This window comes from Ursus maritimus, unplaced genomic scaffold (assembly GCF_017311325.1).
Source record: "Ursus maritimus isolate PB19 unplaced genomic scaffold, ASM1731132v1 scaffold_22, whole genome shotgun sequence".
Lineage (NCBI taxonomy): Eukaryota > Metazoa > Chordata > Mammalia > Carnivora > Ursidae > Ursus > Ursus maritimus.
In genome coordinates, this window is record NW_024424675.1 from 10273128 (window position 1) to 10295948 (window position 22821).

The 22821-nt window shown below is 34.9% G+C and overlaps 1 protein-coding gene across 3 annotated transcripts in view; it reads left to right on the forward strand.

The window, feature by feature from the left end:
* Positions 1-7: 7 nt before the first annotated feature.
* The window catches only part of ESF1 (ESF1 nucleolar pre-rRNA processing protein homolog), a 63261-nt gene continuing 40447 nt past the window's right edge, over positions 8-22821 (forward strand). Inside the window, exons 1-10 of one of the 3 annotated variants that reach the window (XM_040637972.1) lie at positions 88-120; positions 265-366; positions 1857-2539; positions 7763-8148; positions 9189-9302; positions 11310-11410; positions 12398-12550; positions 14835-14949; positions 16574-16721; positions 22043-22204. In XM_040637972.1, coding sequence (XP_040493906.1) covers positions 1897-2539; positions 7763-8148; positions 9189-9302; positions 11310-11410; positions 12398-12550; positions 14835-14949; positions 16574-16721; positions 22043-22204 — 1822 coding nt within the window. In that variant the 5' untranslated portion in view covers positions 88-120; positions 265-366; positions 1857-1896. The other 2 variants (XM_008703362.2, XM_008703361.2) reach the window with 2 other exon arrangements.

Genomic DNA, 22821 nt, shown 5'->3' on the forward strand with positions numbered 1-22821 from the left:
GATCGCCGCAGAGGAAAAGGGGAAGTAGTTTGGCCCAGTTCTCTTGCCGTCACGGTGGAGCGTCACGCGGAGGATTGTGGGTGTGGATCGCACGTGAGACTCGGCGAGTGCTCAGAGCCGGTGAGTAGGTTCGGTTTTCCAGAAGAACTGCCGGGGTGGGTGCCCAACCCGTCTTTGACGGGGTCTTCTTTGGATTCATGAGGGGTTGCGCCCTTTTTCTTTGCCATGCCAGTCTCATTTTTCAGACTTCTTGGCCCTCTCCAGGGTCCTGTCGAAGGAGCTCAGCCCAGTAGCTGTGCCCTGAGGTTTGGGGTTGGGAAGGAGATCGTCGTCCTGGGACCACCCTGGCGTTCTCCGCGTTAGAAGGTGGGTAGAGGGGAGCGTGGGCTGCGGAGTTGAAGGTGGGCGTCGGAAGGTGAGGTCAGGTCGCCCATCTCTGTCTGAATATCTGACGCTTATTGAATGCTTTAGTTGTAAACAGTTATATGCATTATCACTAATAGTTGGATGAGGTGATACCTACCTCGGTCCCACCTGTTCAGAGGGTTAAATGCTTACGCGAATAAGTGCATCATTGAAACCTGTGTGGGTTTGGTTTTGGGGGTTTTTTTTTTGGTTGTTGGGTTTTTTGGTTTTTTTTTTTTTGATGTATAAAAATTGTTTTTCAATTTAAGGGAAAAAAATAAGCCTTGCTTTCCAAAGAAAGCACTGCTATCCTATTTGATCAGTTCCTTTTTGTTCTTAATAATCAATGACTCTTGGGACGCCTTGGGTGGCTTATCGGTTATGTCTTTGGCTCGGGTCGTGATCCAGGGTCCTTGCATCGAGTCTCCCATTGGGCTCCTTGATCAGCGGGGAGCCTGCTTCTCCCTCTGCCTGATGCTCCCCCTGCCTGATGCTCCCCCTGCTTGTGCGCTCTCGCTCTCTGACAAATGGACAGATAAGGTCTTTTTTTAAAAAACAAAAAAACGATGACTCTTAGCTCTGCAAAAATCAAATTGAGATGCTAAACTGTTACTGTTTTCAAGGGAACAATACTAATATCTCTTACAGAGTCTAATATGTTTTGGGGAGACTTTGGGTCTTATAGAATAAGAAATTATAGAAAGAAGTGATGTTTATTAATAACTGGGATGAAAATTTATCTGGTTTTTAAAGGGAACTTTGTGAGCTAAATCTGAATTGATGTGGGTCTTAGGAGACTAGCATTGTAGAACTGTTCAGAGTAGTAGCATGAAGTAAGGACTAACAGAGAATGGGACCAGAATGTGAAGAAACAAATAGGATCAACTGAGGCTTGGGAAATTTTTGATCACATTAGCTTTTAACTTGAAACAGGTATACAAAAAAATATATAGAAATTCTAAGTGAGTGCAATTGGCTCGTGTTTGTCTCCCTCTGTAAAGCCCTGGAATTTTGCTTGGTTTTGTCTTAAATTTATTTCTCCAAATGGTGTATAATCAAAAGGGGATATTCTGATAGTTTTTGCTTCTTCGTATGTGACTCAGAATAAGTTTGGGAAGGGCGCCTGGGTGGCGCAGTCTTTAGGCGTATGCCTTCGGCTCAGGGCGTGATCCCGGTGTTGTGGGATCGAGCCCCACATCGGGCTCCTCCGCTAGGAGCCTGCTTCTTCCTCTCCCACTCCCCCTGCTTGTGTTCTCTCTCTCGCTGGTTGTCTGTCTCTGTCAAATAAATAAATAAAATCTTTAAAAAAAAAAAATAAGTTTGAGAAATGAAATTGGATGTATTACCTTTATTTATGTTTAACTTAGAATATATTGTGAATTAGTATTTTTTTCCCAAAGCATCTTGTTTAACCAACCCTTCATTATTGTAATATTTGTTTTACTTTTTAGGATTTGATTTCTTCAAGCATTTGTAGTCAGACATTTAAAAATGGCATCCAAACAAGAAATAATGAGTGACCAGCGGTTTAGGAGGGTTACAAAAGACCCAAGATTTTGGGAAATGCCAGAAAAGGATCGAAAAGTCAAAATTGACAAGAGATTTCGAGCAATGTTTCATGACAAAAGGTTCAAGTTGAATTATGCTGTGGATAAAAGAGGACACCCCATCAACCACAGCACTACAGAGGACTTGAAACGTTTTTACGACCTTTCAGATTCTGATTCAGATCTATCTGATGAAGATGATAAAGCACTGAACCAAAAGAAAATGAAGAAGAAAAAACCCCAGACTAACAATAAAATAGAATCAAAAGATCTAGTTGTGGAGAAAAAGAAAGAAACCAAGAAAATTAATCAAAAGGATTCTGGAGATAAAAATGATTTAGGTAACTCTGACAGAATCCAGAAAATGAAAAAGTCATGCCAATCTAAGAAGGTAGGTTCAAAAATAAGTCCCAAGAAAGACAGAGAAGAATTTACACAAAAAATTACAACAGAGAAAAAAAGCACTGTTCAGCATTGTACAGACTCATGTCTCAAAGGAAAACTAAGCACAAGAGACTTGGGCCCCTCTGAAATTGTGAAATCTCCCAAGGTCAAGTACTCTGAGAAAAGAAGAGAAATGCAATCAGGTTGGTTTGAAAGAATTATGGATTCTTTGATAATACATCATTTTTATACTGATTTTTTTTTTAAAGAAGGTATATATAGTAAGTATTTTCATACTGTAATGGGAATGATCAAATGCTTATTTGGAAGTATAAAGCTGTGAAAGAAAAAATGCCATATAATGATTATTTTTTATTTGGTACTATAATGGCTAGGAGAGAAAACTTGAGGCTAAACAATGATTTTGATTTGTGGTAGGCACTAGTGAGAGCTATATTCTCTAATCAGATAAAGTGTTATATGTTGTCATCAAATAGTAAGAAGAGGTGTGTCTGAAGAGGGCTAGCAGAGTTGTGTACTCATCCATCCTTCATTCATTCAACTACTTTTAGTAACTAGTATGTGGCAGGTAGTACATGGGTAAGACCCGTATCTTGGGGCTACTGCTCGCTTATATGATGCCTGTGCAAATTAGAAAAAGTTATGCCCTTTTGGATAGATAGAGCTCTTAAAGCTCACAGTTTGGTAAGAGACAGCATCTTTGAGTGAAGCAGTAGGTTTATTCACTCTGAGCAGACACAGCACCTCTGCAAGGTGCATAGCTTGTTGAGTGGAGTTTGACCTTCCCAGGATCCTCTATTGCAAATAAAAGCCTGCTAAATTCTACAGTTCTAAAGCAGCACTGTCCAATAAAAGTGTAATTTTGAATTTTCTAGTTGACACGTTAAGACGTAAAAAAAAAAAGTGAAATTAATTTTATTAACATAGTCTATTTAATACATAAAAAAATTGTTTCAATGTGTAATCAACTTAAATTTTAATGGCATAGTTTGCATTCTATTTTCATACTAATCTCAAGTATAAAATTTGAATGAGCCACATTACAAGTGCTCAGTTGCCACATGTGGCTGCTGGCTACATACTGGAAACCACAGATCTAAAGTGGTAGAAATCAGATCTGTAATATAATAAATAATAGTAAGTGCCATAAAAGATGTTTAGCAGAGGGCTATGGGAATTCAGAGGAAGAGGTCACTCAAGATATGGTAATCAGAGAAAAATTCATAGGGGAAGTACCATAGGGTTTGGAAAAAGTAAATTGAGAGACCAGAGCACTCTGTATAGAAAGGACTTTTTGAGCAAAGATGTGGTTTCGTATGTTCAGAAGAGATCAGTACTCCCATTTGATGAGATAATAAAGTCTCTGAAGGGGTAAGTGGGTAATACAACTAGAAAGGGTTGTTTGGAACTAAGAAACATCTGATTCTGGTTCATGCTTACTTGTTTACTGAGCTTATTAAAATTTGTGTCACCTCCAGCAGCAAGCAATTTTGAGTGTTGGTGTTTCCTGTTGTTAATGTTGTTAACTGAAAATTGGCATTCAGGTGAGCCAAAGGCTGGCCATGATTACAATATCCAAGGAGGATAGGCATCAGGAAAAAGTCAGAGTGGACTTGACAGGCTGAAATCGCATTCAAAAGTAGGAGGTATCAGGCAGTGGATAGAATTCTAGATAGCAGGGACTAAGGAGCTCGGGGTGGCATCTCATTCCATTTGTAGTAGAACCAGGCAGCAAACTGTGGTGTAGGGAGAGGGATAGGAGTTTGGGTACTGAAATTGGAGAATAAGATCAGAATGGGAACAGCAGCAAGGTTTGTTTGATGATGAGTTCATTAGGTAAGTTAGTCTAGTATCTTTTAAATTTCACTTGATTTGGGGCACTGGATTTTTAAAACATATCCATATAATCCTTTGGATTGATTTTACAGAATCTTTTTGCATGTCTTTTTTTAATTAAAATTTCTCAATAAGCTTGAGAAATTAGGGTAGATTAATCAGGAAACAAGGCTAAAGTGATTTATGTGAGGCTATACAGAGCTAGGCCTGTAACTCAAGTCTTTGAAAATCCTTCTACGCCATCATGTTGCTTCCAGTAGTTTACATCAGTTCCACAGTCTAGGAAGGTATTATGTATTAGTAGGGATTAGTGACTTCATATGTAAACATCTTTTGTTCATTATTCATCAATTACTAGCAACTATTGTGTGCAGAGACCTTTTTTTTTCTTTTTTAAGATTTTATTAGAGAGAGAGAGATCACGAGCAGGGGGGAAGGGGTAGAGGGAGAGGCAGACTTCCCACTGAGCAGGGAACCCGATGTGGGACTACATCCCAGAACGCTGGGATCATGACCTGAGCCGAAGGTAGATGCCTAACTGCCTGAGCCACCCAGGTGCCCCTGCAGAGAGCTTTTTAGGTTCTGCAAGGTAAAGGTGATGTGAAGAGTGCAGTTCGGTATTATGTGTCATGAAATGTTGATGCCCAGCACTTGCACTCTTAAGAACTTATTTTAAGTAAATAATTGGACGTTTGTGCGAAGAATGTGCATCTTAGCATTGTTTTTAAAATTTAAAAAGTAATCTAAATCGTTAGGGAATTGATTAAATAAATTGTGACATATCCCACACATGTTTATTATATATGAAGTTTTAAAAATAAGTTACAAAATAGTATAAATGTTATGATTAGCTACTTAAAAATTAATGGGTACGTCATAGAAAACAAATTTAGGGAATTATGTACCAAAATAATTATCCAGTTATTGTTGAATGAAAAATTACTAGTTAATTTTATTTTCTTAAACCATATTTTCTCAATTTTTTTTCAATGAGCATTCATTACTTTTATAATTGGAGGGGGGAAATAAAGCATTTTTTTAAAAGTAGCTAGGTAAGTACTGTTTACAGTTAACTACTAGAGCAGTACCATCCAGGAATAGAGATAATACCATATTATCTAGCATTGTACATGGTGGACTCTGAGCAAATATTTACTGAATCAATCAGTACTCTGAATGTACTTGATGTTGTCAAAAATATTAAAATACTAGATCTTTTTTAAGTCTAGTAAGCATGTGTCAATTTATTATACAACCCAGAGTGTGATATGTGTACCATTGCCATATGTGAAAACAGGGCATATGTGAGATGATACTCAGACTTTTTTATGTCAATAGTTATGTATTTGTTTCAACATCTTAGGAAAAAATGTAACCACTACATTACATCTGTGACTTCAGAGATATTTAGAACAAAGCTATTTTTTTTAGCTTAAAAAAATTCGGTTTAATGAAAAAGAGTGAAATGCAGAAATCATTTAATGGTAAAATAATGACTGATGCTTGAGAAATATTGCAATATTAGGTAAAGGTAAGTCCCCGAGGTGTTATTTCCGAGCATATTGCTTAAAGGTGAATTCTAAAGCTTGCCTCGTAGTAACTTTCTTTCACTATTGTGGTGACATTTTTCTGATCCCATATGCAGAACTTAGGATAATGCCCTTTTTTGGCTTTTTCACATCTACTGCCTAGTTATTTTTTATGTTCCCCCCACTCTCTTATGGTACTGAAATAAAAGCCTGTTTCTTTTCCTCCTCGAGGAACTCTTTTACATTTAGCCTCAGGTCAACTGGCATCTTCCTGAAGCCTTTCTTATTGTAAATGCCTCTCTACAGGCAAATTTAGATGTCTCGTCTATGTTACTTTATAGAACATGGTTTCATAAATCAGTAAACAATTTTTTTGTTTATAAACCCATCTAGAGCATGAGATGATGTTACAAGCCATCTCCCTTTTTCCTTTCCTGAGCTCAATGCATTTTACATAATAGATAATAAATATTTGGCCAATGAAAGACTGTTATAAGATTATAGAACTAAGAAGAAAACTAAGTTCGAATTTCATTCCAAGTGTTAAGCTTTTAAATTTTTTTTTAATTCTGTGAGCAGAGCCTTGTAAGCAGAAACATAAGCTCCAACTTAAAGGTGAACAAATGTGTAAGGTACTGTATGTCAACATACACACATACCCATCGTAGAATCATATGATTGCTTTAGAAATACAAAATGAGTTTTTTCAGGGTTATGAGGGCTAAAAAAAATCCAATTTAAGTAAAAACAGTCTTTTACTTTTCGTATATCGCTAACCGTAAGTTAGTTACAAAGTTCAAGATTTAGCAGAAAACTTACTGTTTTGTTCTGCATAGATGATCTCATCCACATCACAACTTCTGTTATTACTACACATGAATGAGTGAAAAATTTTCTCTCCAGCATGCAACTTTTCAGAGCTGTAGACTCAACCAGCTGCCTTCTTGGTATCTCCTCTTATATGATTCGAAGGCCCTTCATAGTCAACATATTGAAAACTGAACTGATGATATGCCTCTACCAAACAAGCAGACTGGTTCTTTTCCAACATCACGTTTCTCTGTCCAGCTAGCTAGCTAGCTCTGCACACCAGGAAGCTAGAACTCATCTTTGACTTTTCTTAAAACTTCTGAGTCCCATACCAAGCCCCCATCACTAATTACTGTTGATTTTACCTCCTGACTCTACAACTCTGAAGTTAATCCATTCACTTCTTTCTGTCTCTAACAGTTTCGTGCCACCTTCTTCTCTTACTAGGAGTATTGTACTACACTTCTAATTCTCTATTCACATTTGCTTTTGACTCCCTCCAGTCAATTTTCTATAGTGTAGTCAAAGTGATCTCACTGTACAAATAAGGTGATGTCCCTCTTTCTGAAAATATAACAGTGGCTTCTCATTGCTTTTATGACAAAGTCCAAACCTTCTACGTGGTTTTTGGGAAGCATGGCCCCTACCTCACTCTTCAGTTTAATTTCTCACTTGACTCCTGGCCATCTGCAATCCAGACATTCTTGCCAATTTTTTCCTATTCGTGGATCTTTGCATTTGTTTTTTGTTTGTTTGTTTGTTTGTTTTGGTGTTTGGAACATTTCCCTCATCTATTAGTCTAATCTTGAATACCTCCTCTTCATCCTTTAAGTAGCAACTCAGGTATACTTATTTAGAGACTCCTATTGTATGCTTTTTATGTGTATTGATTTGATTGATTTTATTTGATTGATATTTGTCCATCTATCCTCTCGACTAAGTTCGGTGAGGGCATTGATAGCTTCTCTTGCTGATGATTTTATATTGAGCACCTAGCACACAGCAGGTACTCCATAATGATTGAATGGGTATGTGAATCTACTTGTATGATCTGGGTATACATCAAAATTTCTGTTAAATAAGTTCAGCATGAACCTTGCTGACTTTATGTTTTTTTAGTCTGTTTCATAGAAGTTATATTTTTACTGGATTTGAGGTCAAAATAAGTTGGATTCAATTTAATTGTGTTTACCTTTTCTTAATTTCTCCCACCTCTAATTTTTTTTGCAGTGGTTCCGCTAATAATGGCAAAAGACAGCAATGGTTATGAAAACTCTACAGGTGGTAAGATATTTGACAAAGATGCTCTGGAGGAAGATTCAGAAAGTTCTAGTGAAATAGGTGATGAAGAATCTGAAGATGAAATTACAAGCACTGGTAGAACTTCAGCTGATGATGATGATGATGTTGATGGAAATGAAAGTGATGAGGAGGAGGATGAAGATGAGGATAGTGACAATGATGAAAGTGACAGTGGTCCTGATCTTGCAAGGGGTAAAGGAAATATAGAAACTAGTTCTGAAGATGAGGAAGATATGGCAGATTTAGTGCCAGAGGACTCTGGTTTTGAGCATGCTTGGAGAGAATTAGATAAAGATGCTCCTCAGGCTGATGAGGTAAGCTTTTGAATGTAAGATTATTTGTGAAAAGCACAGTAAAAGTAGCTTTTATGGGTGGTAGAATTGATGTCATTAAATTGACTGGAAAAACCTTTGTTGGTAAATAATATTAATGATTATTCTGATTAAAACTTTTTGATATGAAAAAACTTCTTGATATGGAATATAGCTATATAAGTTAGATGTCTGTCCAAGCAAATAGAGATTAGTTAAAGAAATGTCACGTGAAATTTTTTATTTTTGTTTTTATTTATTTATTTGGCAGAGAGACCGCGAGAGAGGGAACATAAGCAGGGGGAGTGTGAGAGGGAGAAGCAGGCCTCCTGCTGTTCAGGGAGCCTGATGCGGGGCTCAGTCCCAGGACCATGGGATCTTGACCTGAGCCAAAGGGAGACGCTTCACAACTGAGCCACCCAGGCGTCCCAGGGCACATGAAATTTTTAGAAAATACTTATTGTAACTGGTAGTTTATATTTCAGTTCCTACTGCACTATTAGAAATGCTATAGGGTAACATACCCAATCTCCATACTCATGCATGGGTAGCAAAATAGCTTAACAAACTTGGTTGTTAAAAAGTCAGCTGATTATCAAGTTCTAATTCAAGAACTAAGAACCTAGTAAGAGAAAGTGCTTATCTGTTGACAGTTTTACCATTGTGTGACTCAACCGAAATTTTCTTCTACATATTGAAACTAGTTAGATAAATATTGTATTGGTGATTTCAGAATTTGGGGGAAAGGGGCGCCTGGATGGCACAGTGGTTAGACGTCTGCCTTCGGGTCAGGGCGTGATCCTGGCGTCATGGGATCAAGCCCCACATCAGGCTCCTCCGCTGTGAGCCTGCTTCTTCCTTTCCCACTCCCCCTGCTTGTGTTCCCTCTCTCGCTGGCTGTCTCTATCTCTGTCAAATAAATAAATAAAATCTTAAAAAAAAAAAAAAAGAATTTGGGGGAAAGAAGACATATTTTTTTGAATAGTTTGCAAGTGATGGGAATGATAGAGATTTTGTAATATTTAATTTTTCTCATTTCTTAGGTTACACGTCGATTAGCAGTTTGCAACATGGACTGGGACAGATTAAAGGCAAAAGATTTGCTAGCTCTGTTCAATTCATTTAAACCTAAAGGGGGTGTTATATTTTCTGTAAAGGTGAGAATTGATTTCATTTTGAAATATTTCTAAACATTTTAAGTTTAATCTTCTTGTTTTAAGTCATAGTTTTCCTTTTAAGAAAAATAATCTGGCATTTGTCCAGTACAGTTAAGCACAAAACTGGTAGCATAAATATAAAAGTTAGAAAGGAAGAGGTAAGATTATTGCTGTTGATGGGTCATGTGATTGTATGTATTTTAAAAACCTAAGGAAATCAATTGAAAATCTATCATAAAGCTCAATAAAGGGACAGAGTAAAATAAATATTTTTTAATTGCATTCTTCAATTCTTAACCACTTAAGAAAAAAATCTTTTTTTTACTAACAGCAGAAATGTAAAATCCATGGGAATTACCTTAAACATATATGATATATAGGAAGTAACCTATAACACCGGATAAATTTGAAAAACTTAAATAAATGTTAAGATACCATGTTTCTGGAGAGCAAGCATAGTGATTAAGAATCTAGGCTTTAACCAAAAAAAAAAAAAAAAAGAATCTAGGCTTTGCAGTATGATAGACCTGCAGTCAAACCTTGATTCTGATACATGCCATGTGATCTTGGGCATTTAATTAATTTCTCAAATGTGTTCTCTCACGTGACAAGTGAATATAATAATAGCACTTCCTAGAGTAGTTGTAAGGATGAAATGAAAAGAAGCTCACACTAAGTATATAGTACAGTGCCTGAAACAGCTCTAAATTATTTTTCTGTTTAAGTATTTAAAGATGTCAGTTCTATAGTTTTAGTATAGTTTCAGTCATAATCTCAGTTCAAATCAAAGTAAAGAAAAAGGATATCAGTAATCATCTAAAAGAATAAATAAGTGAGAATGACTAATAAATTTTTAGGAAAACATAGCAGTGTAAAAGGATTCGCCCTGCCAGGTATAACATTGTAAACATTTTGTATTGCTACAAGAGTTAACAAGTTTGGGTAAAATTGGAAAGACAAATTGATGGAATGAAATTGGTAAATAGAAGAGTATATTTTAATATAGACCAAAATAAGCTTGAATACCTGGCATTGGGAGAAATGGGTAAGTCTTTTTATAAAGAGCTTAGTTCAGATCTTTACGTCATCATAGTCCAAAATAAACTCCAGATAAAATAAGGGGAAAAATTAAAACTCAAATCACAGAAATAGAATAAAATAGTACTGTGTTTTTGTTACATCTTGTGTTTCAGGAAATGGATAGTAGGAATTTCTAGACTTAGAAAAGAGAAAAACAGAATCAACAAATGTGACTACATGCATATTTAAAACTTCCACATCAAAATCTATTATTGCGGCTCAACTTAGTAGGAAAAAGTAGAATCCCCTATTTAATAAATTGTATATTGCAGAAAACTCAGAAAAGCATGTATTAGCAAAAATATATTAATCCCAGTAGTGTCAAAACAATACAAATTAATACAGTTATATTTTTTCTCAAAAGTAGCCAACATACAAATTTACCAAATCCCAATGAGTGTGAATTCTTTTTCTTTTACCAAGACCATCTAAACTGTGGATACGATTATTACCAGTTCTTTTCTATTTAAAGTGTTTCTTAAAAGAAAGCATTGGTTAAATGATATAACTTAAGAGATAAAATTGTTTTTCTCTATGTTTTATATAGTTCTTTAATCATTTTTGTATATTTTGTGTCAACTATTTAATCCAGTCATTTTTCGTGTGTGTTTAAGTTCCTTGAGCACTTAGACTGTTGTTTTGCTTTTCTTAATTTTTCCCTTGGACCATCTTGTCCCAGTTGATGTATGCAGGAGATTCTCTATTTTTGTTCTCAAGCTCTACATCTGTTACTCTCCAGCCAAAACGACTATTTTTAAAGAGATTCCTCAGGATGTTTTAGCTTCCTGTAGTAGGTTTGGAAGTGAGTCATCCTTACTGTTTTCATCGAGTTCAGTTGTAACTCTTAGAGTTTCTGACCTTGACAGGTCTGGATGTTGTAAGAAAAGTAAAGTATGAATTACATTGACCTTATTTTTTTGTGTTTAGATATATCCTTCGGAGTTTGGAAAGGAAAGGATGAAGGAAGAGCAAGTTCAAGGACCAGTAGAGTTATTAAGTATTCCTGAAGATGCCCCTGAGAAGGACTGGTATTAACCTGTTACAGAAAACAAAACTAAATCTCATAAGTTCATGTCACTAACTCAGAATTCTAGTCACTTTAATGGGACTAAAGTTTATGTTGTGCCTGCCATTCATGGTTAAAACAAGTTGCAAAGCAGATTAAGGTCTGTTAGAAGTGGCACACTATTCCAATAACCTTTTGTGTGTGTATTCATATTTCTATATTCACAAAAACAATTATTGCAGTTTTGAAAAACATTTCACAATTAGACTGATTTAGGGTTCTTGGCGTCCTTGCTCTTAATTAGTAAGTTTTGGTTTTTTCCTGATATGTTGCTCTTCATAGGTGTAGCATTGAAACCCTATTTGCCTTCAAAATAATTTTTTTTTAATTTGAGGATTAAATAAATAATAACAGTTTTTATCATCCTAATGTAAAGAAAAAAAATTAAGGTAGTTTTTAAACCACTAGGTGGAGCTATATGTGCACATAATAAAAATGGTTAACTAGATTGGTGGCAGAACAGCCAATGAAGACACTCAAAGAATATGTTGTAGTTAAATGAAATTAAACTTATAACCATGTAGACTTAACAACACATAAAGCTGGAATAAACATTTTACAAGATCAGAAATTTCTTTGTACTTAGAGCTAAAGCTTTTCCTAGCATACTTATTTTATAATGTAGTGATCTTGTTCAGGAGTTTTACTTAAGAGACTACATGTGGTAGCAAAACAAAGAAATGCCTTTCAAGAGTTAAAATTATGAGTAAGCGTATGTGATTCTCACACACTCCTTTTCTAGATACTAAATTTCAATCAAAATACCTAGTGTGCTTTGTCAGAATAATAAATTGAGCTTAAATATTTAATGTCCATGAAAGTAGAATCATGAAGGAAAGATGGATTGGAATGAAAGCCAGGTTGTAATATATTTTTCTTGAAATAATTGCATTTATTTTTTAAAGGAAGATACTGTATAGGTAAACTTAATGAGTTTTCTTCCTTTTAGGACTTCTAGAGAAAAATTGAGAGATTATCAATTCAAACGGCTCAAGTACTATTATGCAGTTGTAGACTGTGATTCTCCTGAAACAGCTGGTAAAATTTATGAGGATTGTGATGGGCTGGAATTCGAAAGCAGTTGTTCATTCATAGATTTAAGGTAATCCAGTATGTCTCTTACCAATTTTATCTTGTACCACAATATGATTGTAGGAAGTAAGTTATTAGGTAGTATTTTCTGTTGTTTCATATTGTAAAAGGGGATTTATTGCTTTAGGTGAACTCTGTCCTATGGAACATACTCTTTTTTTTTTTTTAATTTTATTTTTTATTTATTTGAAGAGATAGAGACAGCCAGCGAGAGAGGGAACAGAAGCAGGGGGAGTGGGAGAGGAAGAAGCAGGCTCATAGCCTGCGCCACCCAGGCACCCCTCTATGGAACATACTCTTAACAGAGAAAACTATAATGAGAAAAAGCTAAAATATTGTGTATGAGTCGCCCCACATTTATATCCTGAATTTTAAACATATTGGCTATGTTTTTACGATGGATTATATGCAGTGATATTTCTTTGCAACTCTCTTTTAGAACTAGGAACCAGGTGAATTAACTTTAAAAAAAGCATTGAGGTGGGGGCAAAGGAATTTGCTAATAAACTGGTACCTCTAGACCTGTGCTGTCTAATACAGTAGCTACTAGTCATATCTGACTATTTAATTAAAAATTTTAAATTCATTCATTTGCTTCATCACTAGGCGCATTTGAAGTACTTAGTGGCCATATGTTGGACAAAGCAGATATAGAACATTGCTATCATCACAGAAAGTTCCATTGGACAGTGCTGCTCTAAATGCTTAGTGAATGGATGTGCTGCTGGCATTGTCTTCAGACTTGGGCATTATTTTCACCCCATGCGCAGGTTTCACTGGCCCAAAGCTGAAAAACCTTAGGTGGTCATAAATCTCAGTTCTGAGGAAATGGGAAGCTGGACTACTCTACCATTTTATCATTAGCATAGTGCTTTTGAACCCAGTAAACCATTCTTCTATGACACTTTGAATAGAAATCAGTTCTTTGTATCCAGGTTTGTGAGAGGCTTTGTTCACAAAATGAAATATTTCCGGGAAGAAAAAATGGATCATTTCGTAGTCCCTGGCTTTCATACTTCAAAGGCATTTGGACTGGTAGAAAAATACAAATAAAAATTTTTGAATTGATAATTTGAGGTAAGATTTTAGTACGCTTGCATTTATAACAAGAAGGGGTATCTCATCACACAAGTATTTCTCTTTTCTGTTAACAATTTCAATAGGAGGTACTTGTCTTGAATGTTTAAATAGCAGGTACCAAACATTTGTTGGAATGTCAAACTCTTTGGGTTTCATGAATTCATGTTAACATGTTCTTTTCAGGATCATTTTGTTCTCTCTGTTTCCTTTTTGGGACATTTCCATGCAATGTTAGAATAAGCTCTGGCAGGCCTAGAAAATAAGATCAATGACCATGGAAAAAATTTACATTCCCTGTTTTATTTTGTTAAACATAACATCAGAAAAGAAAATTTGAGTTTTCTGCTGCCATCCATTTATCTAGAAACTTTTTTTCATCTGCCCCAAAATATAAATGCATGCATATTAATAACATTTAAAAATACTGAGTTCAGGTATTTTTCTTCTAGTAAGTCTTTGCAAAAGTATAGCTTGAGGATATTGTGTAAACCTAATGAACTTTAATTATCTGTTTTTTCCCCCTAAAATAATTTTTGGTGAGTTATAGAGCATATGCTTTTTGTGTGTGTGGAACCAAAATCTCCTACATAAATTATAAAACTTAAATATATTAACCATGAGTTATTTAACTCTGCTTCCCCCCCCCCCATTTTTTGGCCTGATGCCTATGCATTGTCAGACAATTACAGTGGCTAATTTATATCAAATAGCTAATTATTTGTGAAAAAATATTGTAAGATTATAAAGATTTTTTAGTCTTAAAGATCAGCCTTAAGCTTTTTCCTTGTTTTCAGGGACACCTTATGTGTCAGATACTTTACATTCAGAACACTTATCCACTGCTAATTCTGTTTGTTCTTCAGAATATCATATAGCAAGCCAAGACTGTGCTATCAGGAGTCTAGGTCTTTTTGAAACATGAGGGACCCATGTGTGTTTGCACTTGACTCATATTAACTAACTCCGAACACAGCGTTTCTACCTACAGAGTTCACTCAGATTTAGTGGAATTACAGATTTATAGTTCATGAATTTCAGAAGTTTTGTGCCAAGGTTATTTCTAACGTTATTTGCCCCATCTACATGTGTGTTCTATAGAAACTTTTATATGGTATGTATGTATAAACTATAACTAATTAGAAGAGAACCTAAACTCTGGTTGTTTATCACTACAGCATATGTTTAAATAAATTTATCTTTTCTTTGTTTCTTAGGTTTATACCAGATGATATTACTTTTGATGATGAGCCCAAGGACGTAGCCTCAGAAGTGGATTTAACAGCATATAAACCGAAATATTTCACATCTGCTGCGATGGGAACATCAACGGTATTTCTTAACTTTTAAAAACGTATAGCTGGACTCTTGCTTTCAGAAAAGAATTTGTGTATTATTATAGCATCTTCAGAAATGGAAAGTACTCAAAATTTCAATGCACAAATACAAATAGAAGTGAGACACAAGTGTATTTGCATTTTTATCTACCACATCTGTTTGAACCTATTTTCAGATTTTTGTTATGCCTTTAAGCTTGAGTCAATTACCTGCAAATGTTTCTTTTCTTCTCCTCCATCTTTTCCACATATTCAGTTAGATTCTTTAATAAGTAATATGTCAGTTATTAATATCCTAGGGTGTGGGGGAAGGCGGTAACAGATTACCTCAAATCACAGTTAAAACCAGTGGAAATTTTAAATAGGAAAACATATTTTTCTGCAGATATGATCCAAAATTGTAAAGACAATTGAAATAGAATAATTCAGGACTATGAGATGTCACATTATTGTCTAATAATGAACAGCCAAAAGATGTCTGTTGAATTAATTTGTTGCTTAGCTGCCCACCTTCTCCTTCTCCCCCTCCAAAAAAAAAAAACCTTCTGTCCACAGACTCTGCAGGAACCACACAGGTCTCCCATTGCCTTTTCTGTGACAGACCGTAGTGCTCTTCTGAGGATAGGCTGGTGGTAGAGAGAGCTACTGTATCTGTCACGTGCATGCTGTGTTGGGTACTGTGTGGCCTTGATTAGTTACTGAGTATGGTAAAACCCCACCATGATGCAGTAAGTGAAATGTAAAAGATTCACTAACATAAAATATAAGGTCACGTTATTTTCATGACTGAAAAATGACCAAGGCAAGTCTGTCCAGACAGCCTTTTCCAATTCCTAGGGTCCAGCCGTGCCATCCACGTATGTCCCAGTTCTAGCAGTAGTTTTATGGTTATCACTGAGGCAGATGATCAGAATAGGGATAATTTGCCTAATTAGAACTTCTAAGGTAGTGACGGCTGTCTTAAAGATCTCTTGGTTAATTGGTACCCATTTTGTTGTCCTGATCTGAGGAGATTAGCCTGAGGGGGAAAAAAATGAGGATAGGGGACCTACCCTGTGATGAAGCTAAAACTTCTGACAAGACACTTATCTGAGAATGGAGGCTGCGTGGAGGGCAGGAGCCAAACCAGTCATGTTACAGATGAATTTCTGTGTCATGGGGGTTTACTGTACTTCGAACCAGTAGATGCCTTTCTTATCAGTGACTCTTAATCTTTTTCAGGAAAGGACCCTACTGAAATTCTGTTGAAAGCTTTAGTAATAGGTTTCATGTTGTTTGTAGACCTCCCGAAATACTTAGAACTCCAGGTGAAAAACATGTTTTTGTCGATTCATAATGTTAACTTTTTCACTAGTGCGTTTTCTTTTCCCTACAATTAATTGACACACTGGTGAATTTTTACTTCTGGTATTAGAGTAGATTGCATTTAGCAGAGAGTTAGGAGGAAAAAGATACAGGTTAATGGAAATGGTTCCTCCTCATAAGTAAAATACTTTTTATTCATGTCATTTATTACTTGTTTTACCATGTCTTTTTTAGCTTACATCCACATTAGTGATAAATATTCTGTGAGTGAGAGTTACTGACACTTCTGTTTTTGTTTGTTTTATTGGTGAAAGGTGGAGATCACTTGGGATGAGACTGATCATGAGAGAATTACAACACTCAACAGGAAGTTTAAAAAGGAAGAGCTTTTGGACATGGATTTTCAAGCCTACTTAGCTTCCTCTAGTGAGGATGAAGAGGAGATAGAAGAGGAGCTGCAAGGTACTTGTTAATCTTTTGATGTTTTACATTTGTAAGCATTTAGATGCCTAATCTAGACTTGTTCATGGAAATATGTCTTTGGCGGTAGCTTAAAAGGGAGTGCCAAGCTAATTCTTAAGCTGTCTGCAAAGCATACTCCCATGTATAGTATTATATACACCTACAAATCGTATTTGAAATTTTTTATTTAGAGGTATTTTTTTTACCTGAATTTCTTCAACCCTGAGCATTTTGTTTAAAGCTACTACCAAACAAAAAAGCCTGGCCTTTTAGATTTGTCCTGATTCATATAGTTCTGCAGTCTCTTAACAAACTAGTAAAATGCTCTGTTACCCACCCCCCCCCTTTTTTTTTTAAACTAAGAGCTTCAAAGATTTATTTATTTATTTATTTTAGCTAGCACAAGTGGGGAGGGGCAGAGGAAGGGGGAGCGAGAATCTGCAGCAGACTCCGTGCAGAGCCCAATGCAGGGCTTCAGCTCAGCATCCTAAGATCACAACCCTGAGATCATGACCTGAGCTGAAACCAAAAGCTGGATGCTTAACCAGATGTGCCACCCAAGCACCCCAATTGATTGAATATTCTTTATATTCATTTTCTCTTCATATAATTTAGAACGTAGACTCTGTTTCTGTTCATTTAGTGATTTTCCTAGAAATTATGACTTGCATTCTTAATTTACTAAGGTCTAATGATAATATTTTTACCCTCCAAGACGATATAGGGATCTTGAAACAACTCTCATGCTATCCTGTGTATTGTAATTCTATTTTTATGTAAGTCCTGTGAGCTATTAATATTTAAACTGCCCTTATTTCCATTTACCCACATTTTCTCCACTTTCTTTACTCCTTTTTCTTTTTTAAATCTCACACTTCTGTCTAGGATCATTTTCCTTTTATCTTATGTATGTCCTTGATAAATTCTGGTAGTATTTGCTGGTGTCACACTCTCTTGAGTTTTAGTATAAAAATGTCCTTATTTTGCTTTCATTTATGAAAGATACTTTCACCGGTAAAAAAAAAAAAAAAAAAATTGTAGGTGGGAAGTCCTCTCCATCCCCACACTAATGATAATATCCTACAGACTTGTACTTTCATTGTTGTTTTTGAGAAATCAGTTGTCTTTTTTTCAGTCTTTTGAAGATTGTCTATAATTTTTTTCCTTGACTGTTTTTGTCAGTCTTTTGAAGATTTTCTGAATTTCTTTTTTCTTTGCTTTTAAATTTTTCTTGTCTTTTTTTTTTTTTTTCTTTTTTTGGTCTTTCTGCATTTTTACTGTGAACAGTAGATTGCTTTTTATTTGCATGCTTGGGGTTTGTTGGGTTTCTTGCATTTGTGTCATGGTATCTTTCATCAGTTTTGGAAATTTCTCAGCCATTATCTAATCAGGTATTTCTTCTAACCTGTCCTTCTGGGATTCCGATTAAGTATATATGTTATTTCTTTCCACTGTAACTTCCATCTTGCTACTCTCATGTATTTCTTAATCTGTTGTCTCCCTCTGCTGTGTTTTGGATATTTTCTTCCGACCTATCTTCCCATTCACTAATTTGGTTTTCAGCAGTGACGAATCTGTTGATAGACCTATCCATTGAGTTCCTAATTTTGCTTATTGTATTTTTCACTTCTAAAAGTCCTATTTGGCTATTTGTCAATCAGCAATATCACTTTTTATAATTTTCTATTCATTGCAGATTATTTTCAACCCTTATAAATGGTGTAAGCATGTATTTTAGTCTATGTCTGATAATTTCAGTAATTTAAGCTTTTTTGGGTTCATTTTTGTTACTTTACAAGATATTTCTTTTTTGTTTATTTGTATATGTGGTTAACTTTGTATACTAATCTGATAGATGAGATGAGAGTATCTAGTCAGAACTTTCATTTACTCTGGTCATTCTAGGACTACATTACTCCAAGTTTTAAGACTTCAGGTTCCTTGGACTTTGTGGGTGATACAACTCTTCTTGGGCTCATTTACTTCTGGTTGGCTTCTACCCTAACTGTATATCCCTCTGGGTCCTTGCTTAAAGTGGACATAGTAGTTGAAATAATCTCCTCTTCTCTGGTAACATTTGTCCTCTTGGCCCTGCCAGGCTGTCAAAACTAGTTTAGTTTCATAGCTGTTTCTTCTGTGGATCAGTAAATGTTCTCAGGGAAAAATAAATCTTGAATACAGGATCAACTCCCTGGTCCTCCCTTCTTGATTTTGACTTGGTAATTTTTTACTAATTTGTCAGTTCTTTGAAGTTTCTTTTTCTTTTTTTAAAGCCACTGAAGACTAAAAATATTTCATCCAATTTGATAACCTTGGTGAAAAGGTTGGTCTGAAGTATCTAGCTTGCCATGAATGGAAGCAGAAGTTCTCAAATTATCTGTTTTATTAAAAATTTGTTTTGATTGAAATGATCAGTGGTGTATTTTCTAGTTGTATATGCTATTTTCCTAAAATAACTCATTTTTAAAAAATAGAACCAAAAAAACATCTTTTTCCCTCTATGTAGTCTGGCTCTATTTGGAAATGGTTGCTTGATTGTAATTTCTTATCAGTTTTTGGTTGATGCTACCTCCCTGAAATATTCACATCTTCATTTGTCTTATTTGATAGAATTCCCAGTCACGCAAAATTGTGTAAGAGGTTTAGTGCTGACAACAAATACCATAAATGTTAAGCACAGGTATAAGTATTTTAAATTAGCAGTGGTGAATATTCTTGTTTTTACGTATAGCTTAATATTTTTCATAGCTGTCTTTTGGTTTTCCTTTTGCATGTGTGTTATTTTTATGACCTGAATGTCAAATAAAATTCTTCTTTAGTATTAACATAGGACCATTAACCCTTAACCTTCTTAGGTTCTGTGGTTGGCCTGTCATCATTTCTTTAGACTACTGAAGATACTGTATCATTTTTCTGAGTTTTTCATAAAGTGCTGCTCTTGAACTATGCTCTACACATGGAATGGAAAACCATGCTTAATCATTCTAGTTTCTTTTTTCAGACATCTCATATTAATAAAACCACATAATTTCTTAGGTATTTAATAGTCTTTGAAAAAGTATGATTTGCAAGGGTAGTTATGTTGGGCACAAAAGCCTTCTCATTTTTTTAAGGCCTCGGTGGCTGTTGCTTGTTAGCATTTTGGCTTTCTAAACAATTGAATGACCATTTTATTTCTAGTGTGCCCAGAAGAGCTAAGCCCTTTTTCAAATAGCCTTTGAAATATATATACTGATTTATCTGTATTTTCTTTTTATTCATATGCCTATATGGTCATTTAGCACTGTCTGAAAATTCTGGATAGTTTTTCTTCACTTACAGCTCTAGGTTAAAGGAAAGAAGAGAACATGTATACTTGTGAAGATTGGCTATATGTTAACAGTTTGGGAGATTGGTTTGGGAGAACTGACCTAGATTTTAAAATGATATTATTGGCATTTGGGCAAAAATGTATTAAGTTGTCAATATATTCTTAAGATCTTGGGCCCTCTGGTTTCAAATCCTGAGTTTACCCTATAGGAGAGTTATATAGGTTAGGTTTCCTAAGCCCTTTTCATAGCTGTGAAATGAGAATAATAATAGTACTTGGCTGATGGTTGGAAAGATTGAGTTAATGTTCATAAGGTGCTTACCATACTATTCCATATCATATATTTTTATTTCTAGAACTTAAAGAATTAATGGCTTTTTGTTTGAAATATACTACTCATTAAGTTTTTAAAGCATGCATTTTTCTTCAGTATTTTAATTGATTGCCAGTTTACTTTAATCTGTAATTTAGTACCTCTGATAGAGACATTAGAATATTTGAATGCCTTAGAGTTACTAGATGTTCCTGGTGTTTATAAAAGATCATTGCAGGGCTTCTTACTATTGGATTATTTTTTTTCATTCCTTATATAGTATTAAAGCTTTCACAAAGTATTGTCCTTGAATTGGAAAAAACAGACATACATGAGTTATCCCACATTTTAGAGCTTCAGAAAGTAAAATTTTAGTACTGGAAAAAATCAATTTAAAGTAGGCCATCAGAGACTTACTGCTAAAATTTCAACCTGGAAGGAGCTTGCTTCTAATTATGTTTTCAGAAGTAAGCTTTTAATAGAAAGAAATACATTGCCATTTCGTTAATGTGTTCCTGATGTTTTATCCATTGAATTACGGGATACATGACAGAATTCCATCCAACATTATTTTTGTGGCACAAAGCACAAACAGGAAAAAAATGAATTTCAGCTGTTTGAGTGAAAATATAAAAGTGTGATAGGATGGAAAGAATGTCCTGGACTATTTTTTTATTCATTTAGAGAAAAAAACTATGAAAACATTTACTTAACCAGTGCTTTTTCCATGTCACCTTTTTAAAAATGTGAGGACAATCCTTAACGTTGATGTTTGACAGCTAAATGCTTAATGATGTTAGACATTTTTAGTGACCAGTTAACCATAGCTTATGGAAGAGAGGGTCTTCCTTATGCTGCTTCTAAATTTTCCTTTACCAGGGACATTTAGTCAATTCAATAAGTCTGTATGTTTTGCATTAAAACCCAGGTTCTCAATTTATGTTTTTGACTTGGAAAATTACAGTGGAAATACAGAGCAAACAAACTTTTCACGTGTTACTGTTCTTTGGTATTTGTTGTCCATGAATTTTATATTGTTCCTTTGTATTTAATTATTTTTATAAAAGTAGGAAAAGTGGATATTTTTCCACACAGGGATATTAGTTGGATTAATTTCTAATTTATTCACTTTTATTCTCCGTGTATTGTTGAGATCCTAAGAATAAGCACACTTTTTTTCACCATCAAATGGGAAAGACTCATTGTTTTGGATTCCAAGGAGCTTCCTTTATCTGTCTCTTCAGCATAAACAGTTAAATCCATGTATGAAATGCATCCCAACAATATTCAGTCTCCTTTTAGTGACTATAACCTTTTTAAAGCCAGTGTGCAGATGGCGGAGGACATAAAGAGGGATAAAATGCTCTCTCTCCTGTCTTGTTTATAGGAAAGAGAAAGTCCAAGGATGTTGCATGTCTATAAAATTATTTTGAAACATGAATTTTAATAAAAAGGGTAATTCCCAATATACTGCTTAGACAGTGCTAACTTACATTGCAAGTGAATTTTATTATAAACAAGAGTAAATGCTTTCATCTAATTCATTTAATATTAAGAAGTTTGTCTGATTTTGATATTCTGTTGCATTTTATCTGACAACATTTTTTAGAAGGTGCTATAGTGATTGTGAGATTTAAATCTAGATTTAAAAGTCAATTATTTCTTGTATTAAATGAAATTGATTTTTTTTTTAATTAGGTGATGATAAAGTCAGTGTGGAAGAAGATGGGAAAACAAAGAAAAGTCAGAAGGATGATGAAGAACAAATTGCTAAATATAGGCAGCTCTTGCAGGTTATTCAAGAAAAAGAAAAGAAAGGCAAAGAAAATGATATGGAAATGGAAATTAAGTGGGTTCCAGGTAAGAATTAGATACTCATTAAATGTTCACTTGTTTTTCTTCATTTCAGGACGTTGAGTGCATTTTAGATATGAAGGAAAAGAACATTAACTCTTAGAAACATAAGCCTAAAAAAGTCTCATTTGCCAGGAATGTTTTTGTGAGGAAGTTAACACGGTATTTGCATACATCATTTAATTCACTTAAGAACTCGTGTTCTAGACTCTTGCCACTTTTTTCCTGATTGGTTTCTTTGATTTACTAACTACAAATTATTTCTGTCCATTTATGAAGGTAGACCTTTCCTAGGTTTGATTCCAGTATTCTCAGTATATACCAACTTGAATCCAGGCACCATGCATTCTAAGGTCATTAAACTTTTTAAAATGTGTGATTCATAAGTGAACTTTTCTCCCATAACTCCTACTAGACCTTAATTAGCAAGGTTTCACTAGCACAAAATATGTAATACATAGTTTTCCATCTCAGTTTGCTGTGAAGAGTCAAAGAAGTACAGCATCATAAGTGATTTTTATAACTGCCTTGAAAGGCTCCACAAAATTTTTTTAGAATAGTACAATACTAATTAAATTAAAACCATGTCAAAGCTAAGCAAAGATAAAAACTAATGTAAATGA